The sequence below is a fragment of the Macrobrachium rosenbergii genome, chromosome 23 (assembly GCF_040412425.1).
Source record: "Macrobrachium rosenbergii isolate ZJJX-2024 chromosome 23, ASM4041242v1, whole genome shotgun sequence".
Lineage (NCBI taxonomy): Eukaryota > Metazoa > Arthropoda > Malacostraca > Decapoda > Palaemonidae > Macrobrachium > Macrobrachium rosenbergii.
This window is the reverse complement of record NC_089763.1, coordinates 58,686,910-58,697,453: the sequence shown is the minus strand read 5'-3', so window position 1 is coordinate 58,697,453 and position 10,544 is coordinate 58,686,910. Positions and strand designations below refer to the sequence as shown.

Here is a 10,544-nt window from a genome sequence, read left to right as displayed (position 1 = left end):
CCCCCTTGTCGAGGAGAAAGCAGGTGTTCGGACGTGCACGGTCTCTCCCATCCTTCAGGGTTCAACGGAGCAAGATAATAAAAATGACCAACAAGTTCGTCTGGCACAGTATATAGGACTGCGTCCACAAGGAACTGCATAGCGTGCCAAGCAAAACATCCCCCGGAATCTGGGATCAGAATTTCCAAAACACATCAGCGCCGGCCATATCCACGTCGACATCGTCAGCCCCCTTCCACAGTCCAGAGGAGCAATATACCGCCTGATGATTATAGACTGCTCCACCCGTTGGCCCAAAGCAACCCTCATGAAGGAGGCATCCACAACGTCGTGCACAGAGCCCCTTCTCTCCAGCTGGATCAGCTGCTTCAGAGTGCCCAATAGCATCACCATGGACAAGGGCCCTGCCTTCCTCTCAGAACTCTGGGCCTCCCTGGCACGTCTGATGGGCACGAAGCTGCACAGCACAATGGCGTACCACCCTGCAGTGAACGGCATGATTGAGAGAGCCCACCACTCTCTTAAGGCAGCTCTCATGGCATGCTGCACCAACGAGAACTGGAATACACAGCTCCCCTGGGTCCTCTTGGGTCTTTGCACCGCACCTAAAGCAGATGGCGATGCCTCCCCGTCCGAAAAAGTCTACGGGGAAACATTGGTCATGCCCGGAGAATTCTTCCCACCGTCAGCTGGGGGCGCAGATACGCCCCTCCCAAGGTTGAGGGAACTCTCACGGAAGTTCACTCCCTGCCATAGGACCTTCACCAACAGGACCAGCAGATACAACCCACCCGCCTCAGACTCAGATACAACCCACCCAGCCTTAGACTCCTGCGCCTACGTCTTCGTCAGGGTGGACGTTCGTTGGCCACCCTTAACCAGGCCCTACAGAGAGCCCCCCTTAACCAGGACCTACAGGGGTCCCCACAGAGTCATCAGGCAGGCGCCTAAAGCATTCCTGCTGGACATCAATGGGCGTGAGGACTGGGTAACGATCGACAAGCTAAAACCAGCGTTCCTGTTGGACAATGAAATCACTGAGGAGACAGGCAGGCGACCCAGAGTTCCCTCTCAGCAACACTCCGCAGGAACAGCTGCCCCCACACTGAAAAAAGGTCCAGGTTGGCCCAGGAAGCTGCCAGCGCCAGAACCAGAGGTTGTGCCCGCACCCCGCCCGTAGTTCTTGAGAAGTAGAGACCCACTCCATTTGCCGCAGCACCTCCGCGATTGATGAGTCATCCAATAATTTCTCGCATATTTATTGTCCTGGGGGGAGTATTGTAAGGGTGTCAAACCGCCTCTCCATTCCGTGTTTCGCTCTATATTTGTACATTAATCATGTCTTATTTGTCACTTAATTTTGATTCTTTATGTATCTCATTATATGTATCATTCTATGGCCTATTAAATATATATATATATATATATATATATATATTATATATATATATATATATATATATATATATATATATATATATATATATATATATATATATATATATACATATATATATCTGCCTTGTACTTGTTCTGTAATGCTCTGTATATGTCATTTTATGTCTTTCAACAAACACAATTCTGTACGGACGCAGCGGGGGGCACAGGTCCCCCGCTACCTTTCCATCCGCTTTTCTCATTGTAAGTACCTGTCGTGAACAATAAAGAATCAGTCTCACTTCTGACCTTTCTTGAACCTCACAAAATAAAATCTGAGGAAATCTGAATAAATACATATTGAAATAAAGGATGCAAACAGGAAGATGTTATCTACATAGAATACAGTCCTTTGTTAATGGAATGAGTTTTCTAAAAAACAAAAAAAACTGAATACTGAAGAAAGGAGAGGTCTGGAAAATACTGAGAAAGGGGCTAAAGTGACTAAGATTACCTATGGAAGTGACTGATGAGGATGTAAGGAGAGCAGCTGAGGTTGTAGAAAGGTATGGTCCACAGAGTTAGCGACTGTATTTTCCAGGTACTGTGGTAAAGAGGTGAAAGTGCTGACTGCACTTTTACTGGTCAGGCTATTTACAGTATATCTGGATGCGAGAAAGCTTTCAGCAACTGATAAAAGAGTAAAAACTGCTAGTCAGTGCATTGGTAAGGGTCACAGAGACAACAGTAAGAACTGAAAGGGCAAAGCATTACTTACTACACTACGAAAGGTATAATTGATAATGCTGATTAAGAAAAGAAGAAGAAATGATAAGGTAAGGGTTGTTCGAGAAAAACATGACTGTAATTTAACAGCTGTTAAGAGTAGTCTGGCAGTAGAGTGAAAAAGCAACATGTGGCATACACATAACTTGAAAAAGCTCATGGTAGAACAGGTTCTGAAGAGGAATGATGTTCAAGATGATATACTGACAGCGAGTTAGTCTTCTTCATAATGAGAATGCCTCACATTTGTATAGGTAGATAGAAGAGTGACTAGTTTGGTGTAAAACTGGGTCTAATGCTGTGTTCTGTTATGTGTCTATACAGTCGGACCTCCTAAATTGGGCACTCTGTACTCTGGCAACTCGCATGATTTGGGACGTTTTTGAATTAGCAGCCATTAGTTCTTGAGCGGCTATGAGGGCAGAGTCATATGTCGTTTCAGTTTTTTAATTCTTTCCAATTTCGGAACAAAGCTTGCTCCATAAATACACATCCACAGTTTATTCCCTACAAAAATACTCTGTGAAACTCAAAAACACACAGCCTACAAAAAACCACAATTAGCATATATACTTGTGCATCATCTAATCTAGTGTACCATATGATCATTAAAATTTCATCCAAAAACATGATTTCATCATACACACATTGTATATTCTGAGATGTATTTTCAGTAGATGACACTAGGCTGGGCTTTCTATGCTTGTCTCAAGTTTTGGTAGGTACCACTGATAATATATATCTGAGTTAGCTTATAACTAATAAATAGGCCTAGAAGCAAAAGTTCACTAGATTAAATGCGAATCTTCGTACATTAAATCAGGCTTACCAACCTTGTGACTTGTCTAAGAATTCATTATTATTTCTTATAATTAAGAGCCACTTATGAATGCGTGCAAGACACTGGCATAAATAACGGCAATTACTGACATAAACAATTGAATCGAAAAAGAGCCATCTGATGATGTCAGTTATCGTAACTAACACGTTTATTAAGGGTTGTGTTACAGTTCTTGACTTGTTAAAAATGTGCTAATTTTCGGTGGTGACTTCCATAAATAAAAGTAAAATAAATCTTTATTCATCCTGTGTGCATGTGCAATGGAGAGGAGAGTGTTATGCAAGATGCACAGTATTACATCATCATTATCTCCATGATCATATCCCTATAAGCCAAGGGAACAAGAAACGATGTTGTACAGGCTAAGGATTGGACATACAAGAATGACTCATAGGTTCTTGATTTCAGGTTAAAATCCTCCATTCTGCCACAGTTATCTTGTTCCTTTGACTGTGAGAAACTTACTGGTCGAATGTCCCAGTTTTGGGAATCTGAGACATACAGTAGGTTCCTGTCTTGGGAACATGACAGAGATGGACATTTCATCCTTGCTACAATGCTCATTGAAGATTGTAATATAGAGCAGTTATGTATCTTTGTTAGGGAGGTGGGCCTTGTGTGTGCGATGTGGTATCCTTATCACTAAGGGCTGGGGATAAATGAAACATCGAGATACAAAAAGTAGGTTCCTAATGCCTGAGTGGAGTTAACAAATTCACAGAGGTACAACTGTGTGTGTACAATGAATACAGATAGGTCCCGTACTGGCGAGACATTACTGGCAGATGGGCGAGGTTCAGTTATTACGTATAATGCATGATACATATAGGAATAACACATTTAATACACTAGGAGGTATATGAATGGCATGAAATATAAAAGAATGTAATACATGTACATAAAGGTTCATACGTCATACTGAGTACATCATATTGAATACGTCTTTCATGTACCAACACCTTCCTCCCCCCCCCTCATGCTCATAGTAGAACCTTGAGTGGACTCTTTTCCTGCAAGCCTTTGAGAACAACGTGGGGACATTGGGAATATCAACTAAGGACTGCTTTTCCTGGTCCAAGCAAGGGTCCACAGGGAAAGAGGAGGGGTCAACACTAGGAGGAGGAGGCACTGGGCAATGGAAACGGCAGTTTCGCCACCATACACGACCACTAGGGAGACAAATTTCATAGTCCACTGACCTGCTGAAACCCATGACTACCCCAACCCTGTCCCAGCGGTGAGACATTGGGTCTTGGATCTGAATATGCTGTCCAATAGTCAAGCTGGGTAGGGGCGGGCATGCTGATCGTATCGCGTCTTAACCTGCTCGCACGGGTGGCAGCACAGTGTTCAGCGTGCTCAGTGTTGACCTGCCACTCCTTTGAAAAGGACTCGATATAAAGGAGATGCATAACCTAAGAGGTCGGCCATACAGGATCTGGGCAGGGAGTGGCCTGTGAAACTGGGAGTATTCTGGAGCTCTAAAAGACCTCGATCAAACTCTTTACAATCAATGTTGTATGAGGGTACCGTTGTCAGGCTAAGATGCTTGATCGACTTCACAGCGGCCTCAGCATGACCGTTGGACTGTGGATAGCATGGGGAGGTCACCACATGTCAAACTCCCAATCACTCCATGAAATCCTGGAACTCGTAGCTGGTGAACTGTAGTCCTCCATCAGTCCTGAGGTGGAGAGGCACACCAACTTCCTGGAAGTAGTAACAGAAGATCCTGATTGTATTAGAATCAGGAGTATCACCTTTGCATGGGACAATGACAGGCCATCCTGAGAGTCGGTCGACTATGACGAGGAAGGCTTTTCCTGTGACAATAAAGAAGTCTGCTGAAACAGACTCATAGGGCCTCAGGGGGTTGTTATCACTCATCAATGGTTCCTGCTGCTGGGTTGGCTGCTATATCAGGCATTACTCACAAGCTCCAATTGTGTTGACAAAGTCTGAGTCGATACCAGGCCAGAAGACAGCCTGTCTTGCCCTGCGCTTAGTAGATTCCACACCCCTACGGCTGTCATGTAGGTGGGACAAGGTGTGGTGGCGGAGGGTGGCAGGAACTAAAACTCTTGCTCCATACAGGACGAGGTCACCATCAGCATAGAGCTCGTCCCATATTTTCCAGTATGTGAGTAAGCAGTTATGAAGACCATACCTATTGGAGGGGAATCCTGAGGTGACACAGTCGAGTAGGCGAGTGTAGACAGGGTCTGCTCTTGCACCGTCTTGTAGATCCTGAAGGGTCCTGTCAGCATCTTGAGCTGGAGACTCTCCTGAAGGGGTAACGGTGTACACAGCCATGACTGTTCAGATATGGGTGGCAGAAGGGGCACCTGCAATTTCGTCCTCTGGTGCAGGGTGGCTGACTGGGGCTTGAGACAATGATCAGGAATGTTAGAGATTGCCAGCACACCACATGGCTGTGAATAAGCAGGGTGAAATTTTCTCCTTCAGACACTGGAGGTGAGGATTCCTGATGGCGTCCAGTGAGTAACGATTCAAGATAGGTATGAGAGGGCGGTGATCCGTTATCAGAGTAAAGTTCTGTATGCCAGCAAGATACAGCCTACATTTTGACATCACTCAGACCACGGCCAGCATCTCGAGCTCAATAGTGCCATAGCATGTCTTGGCGTCCGTAAAGAACTGAAGGCCACACTAAACTACAGTAGATGTAGGCTTCAACTACCATGGTCCTGCAGAAGGAAATACCCAATGCCATTAAGGCATGAGGCATCTGTCTGGAGGATGACAGGCAAGTCTGGGTCGAAGGAAGTGAGAACAGGTGGACGGAGGAGTGCCGACTTGACCCGTCGAAAGGCCTCATCATGATCAGGGCTCATCAGAGGGAGTAGAGGCTGGGCTGTAGCGGCAATGTCAGGGGTGAACTCTGCCAATTGATTGACCAGGCCCATGAATGATCTGAGGTCGGTCAGGTTAGCCGGAGTTGGGAAATCCCTGATGGCACTGGCTTTTTCTTGATTAGCCGAAATGCTCTCTCCTCAGTGTGTGTATCCGCAGAAGTTAACAGTAGGTGCGGCAACCACAAACTTGTCTTTGTTGAGGGTAATCCCAAACTTGCAGCACCTGGTGAGCATCTCGTGGGCATGATAAAGGTGTGAATGGTAATCCTCATTATGGAGAAGGATGTCATCAACAACCTTCACACAGTTCTTGACTCCTTGAAGGGCCAAATCATCTCGCAGACAGAATGCATCTCCAGTAGCTGCGAAGCCCATCGGTCCTCTGTAGTGTTTGAACCGACCATATGGCGTAATAAAGGTAGTCCAAATGTTGATCCTCTTCAGTCAGTTCCATTTGCCAATACACACAGAGGGGATCAGCTGTTGTGAAAACCCAAGCCTTTGGGTCTACACTTTGAATGGCGGTGAAGGGTGTGGGTGAAAGATAGGCTGGGCAGGAAACATGGCTGTTCAGCTTGGAGAGGTTGATAGTGATGTGTACTTGTGACACTCTTGGTGATGATGACAAGAGGGTTGCACCATTCTGAAGGGTCATCACCAGTGGGCTTGATTATTACCTGGGCTACTAAGGAGTACAGCTCTTCCTTGATCTGGTCCCTGAAGGTGAGGGGAATCTGTCTGGGGGTGTGGATGGTGAAGGGCACAGCATTATCCTTGAGATGAATCCTCATGGGAGAACCAACCATTGGCATGAGGAAGCTGACTTCAAAGTCTTCTTTGGAAAACAACACATCTCCAAATTCTAGGAGGAAGTATTCCTTGGCAGCTGAAGGTGACGTGGTGGCAGAGATAGGTAGCTTCTTGCATCTATTAATATGTCTGACTTCTGTTAACATGTCCGACTTCAGCAATGGGCTTAGGAAAATCCAGAGATATTATGGACAACTCTTGACAATGGGCATAAGACAGAAGTGGAGTTTGAGCATTCTCGAGGACATGAATCCTAGCAGAACAAGACAACTTGCCTAAGACGAGAGTAGCCTGGAACATGCCAAGAGCAGGCGTCATTTTGGACCAATTCGCAGTAAGTGTTGAGTCAGTGGAGGAGGCTGCAGGCTGCTCCTGGGGATGCCTAAACTCTCTAAGTGTCGCTGGCCAATAACGGTGACATCAGCACCTGTGTCTGGTAACATCTGTAAGCGAGAATTAATATCGCCATATGACAGGAAGACACAAATGGGTTAGGGTGTCTTAGCGGCTGCGGAAAAAGGGTATCCTAAACGACAACAGCTGTTCTGCCATGCATCTTGGGTCTTGCTGGAGCTGGAGTGGGCAGCACTGTTGCTTGGAGATCCATCCTGGCAATTCTTTTTTTTTTTCACTGCAACACTTATCAAAGTGTCTGATGTGGTGGCAAAGGCGGAACTGGACTTTGCTGGCACAACGTTTAATTTTCATGGACCAATGCCCAAGGTGGGAACAGCTTTTGCAAGTACTGTTGGTAGCAGGGCACTTACTCAGGCCATGCTGTCGAGCACAGGACTGGTATAAAGTAGCTGGCGTCAAAGTCGGTTTTGATGTTTCACTTGCCCTTTCCTTTTTACCCTTTTTGTAGACAGAAACAGCAGGCAACTGGTTAGGTGGGGCACGTATGGTGGAGGCTGCATTCTTAGCTACTCCATATGACTGACAGGCTGTGATGACATCTTGTAATGAGGAGGCAGTGTCTAACGAGGTTATTTCCTGAATTAACTCTGCATCTTGAATGGCCATCAGAATGAAAATTTTCAACTGGGTCTCCTCACATGCAGCCACATTCCCTGGGCACAAGTTGACTTCCTCTGCTATACGTCAAAGCCTTACATAGAAATCCGCAAAAGATTCTCCTTCCATTTGTTTGCAACTGACCAATTCCCTACAGCAAAGAACCTCATTACACAAACCCTTTACATGAGTCTGCAGGGCATCCAACACTTCATCTACAGACTTATCTGTGGAGGATGAGATCCGTAAGGTGTACTCCAACACACATTAAGCTTCAAGTCCTAAGGAAGTCTGCAACTGTATCATCTGTTTTTCCCTATGAAGCTTGAAAACATCAACCATAATAGCATAATCATCCCACAGGCACCTCCATTTCCTGAACATTTGGAATGTTGCATCAGCCTAAGCGATGGCAGTGTTTGCACCGTCACTTTTTCTGGTGGGGAAAGAGAAGGTTAACTGGAGGAAGAAGCAACCACCTCTGTACCGGGTATTGGGTTTTCTGAGTGGAAGGGTTGGGCAGATGAGACTGCAAGGATAAGGGCCGTAAATCTTGCATTTTCCTCCCTTCTGCATGACTCCTCTTGTGCTCTTCTGTCTTCTTCACGTCTTCTTTGTTCTCTTCTTGGTCGCATAATCTTTTCTCTTCTTCTTACCAGCGAGATTCCTCTAAAAAACTGATAAGTTGAAGGAAATCTGTTCCAGTCGGCTGGGTGGCGGGGAGGTGCTGGTAGTGAGGGCGAAGGAGTGGTGGATAGAGGGAAGAGGATGGAGTCGTCCTGGCAAACTCTCTTCCACAGTGTTCCCACTGTGAGCAAACACTGTTCCCACTGTGGGCATGAGCTCCCACACTACTGGCTTCTGGCAATCCCTGGTCTGTCTCTTCTGGCTGATCTATGACGTCTGCTTGCTGATCCATTACGTGTAATTTGCAATGGATTACACAGTATGAAAATATTAAAATTCTTTTTAAAAAAAAATTGTTTAAATTAAGAGTTATTGGATCAGTGAGTGAGTATTTAAATTATTGTGCGCGTGTGTCTGTCAAATGCCAAACAGAAGCAGTGGTCAGTTACCTGGAAGCAATCGAGGGGACCAGATATATGGCTATGTGCTCTCACTTGGGACAGCAGCAAGGGTTTTGCAGGTCACACTCACTAAGTGAAATGCACAAAAGGGACACTACAATGACAACACACTTTGCACAACACTTCACTCATGAGCCACTGATGACTGTACGCCTGTAACACAATCAATCCAAAATAAAAATCTGGGTGAAGGCGGCGAACAGATGACAGCGTCTTAATGGCACCCAAAGCCGTACATTGCAGAAGAATCCTCTTGAATAAAAACTTCACTGACACTTCAGTTCACTGAGCCATGTGTGTGTTTGATGTGGTATCCTTGTCACTAAGGATTGGGGATAAAGGAAACACCGAGATACCAAAAGTAGGTGCAATTGTGTGTGTACAATGAATACAGAGCAGTCCTGTACTAGCGAGACATTACTGCCAGATGGGCAAGGTTTGGTTATTACATATCATACATGATACATATGAATAACACATTTAATACATTAGGGACAGTATACAAATGATCATGAAATATAAAAGAATGTAATACATATGTATAAAGGTTCATACATCATACTGAATGCATCCCTGAATATGTCTTTCATATACCTACAGGCCTCATCAACAAATTTTAAATCATATATATATGCAGTATGTGAGTATATATGGATAGTATATATGAACAAATATGATATATATATATATATATATATATATATATATATATATATATATATATATATATATATATATATATACATCACAAAGGAAGCAGTGGGAAAGGCATCCTCATCATCTACAGTTTATTTTCAATGCCGACGTTTCGCGACGAATTCAAGTCGCATTTTTCAAGGCTATAAAATATAATATAATTTGCGAACATCAATAACAAATTAATGCAATGGCAACAACTCTTTATGTAGTAAAAATATTGAAAAACAAAACACCTCATTCCAAGACAAGTCCTTTTACTTATTATTGAATTGTCTTGGAATGAGGTGTTTTGTTTTTAAATATTTTACTACATAAAGAGCTGTTGCCATTGCATTAATTTGTTATTGATGTTCGCAAATTATATTATATTTTATAGCCTTGAAAATGCGACTTTGAATTGGTCGCGAAACGTCGGCATTGAAAATAAACTGTAGATGATGAGGATGCCTTTCCTACTGCTTCCTTCGTGATGTATACTTGAGCCTCAGCTCCGGCCCTTATATGTATGTATGTGTATATATATATATATATATATATATATATATATATATATATATATATATATATATATATATATATATATATATATATATATATATATATATATATATATATATATATATATATGAGCCATTCTAGAGGGTGTATGAATCTCCTAGGTCCTGAGTTGTCACCAGATGCCATAATGGGGACCAGCTAATGGTCATCTTCTCTCAGTGATAAGAGGAACCTTCCTTCCCCCAAAACCCCACAAAAGTTCGTTGATATTTAGAGTCACGTTTTCTGGCACTGATTGGCTGATAGGTCATAAAGGGAAGTGCCAGAGCCAATCACGTCCAGTAGAGAAGAAATCGGGGGTTGTGAGGAACTAGACAAATGGAGGAGAATGCCCAGCATCCCCTTGAGAGGGGCAGTTAGGTTCCGTTCAAGGTTTCCCCCTCAGCCTCTAACTTGTGTTTCCTGTAGATTTTAGTTTACTTAGATATTTGGGTCTTTGTGTAAGTTTTAGTTAATACAGATTATTGTTAAATTTACCCCGTGTCTTATTTAAGC

At 43.8% G+C, this 10,544-nt stretch overlaps 1 protein-coding gene across 1 annotated transcript; it reads left to right on the top strand.

Annotated features, from left to right (window-relative positions):
* The first annotated feature begins 265 nt into the window (after nucleotides 1-265).
* LOC136851133 (uncharacterized) lies at nucleotides 266-1,180 on the top strand. The gene has a single exon (XM_067125100.1). It carries the CDS (start codon nucleotides 266-268, stop codon nucleotides 1,178-1,180), a length of 915 nt encoding a protein of 304 aa, XP_066981201.1.
* The last annotated feature ends 9,364 nt before the right edge of the window (nucleotides 1,181-10,544 follow it).

Excerpts from the sequence above, each read along its gene's own strand:
- LOC136851133 (XM_067125100.1), top strand. The coding sequence starts at position 266 with ATGATTATAGACTGCTCCACCCGTTGGCCCAAAGCAACCCTCATGAAG.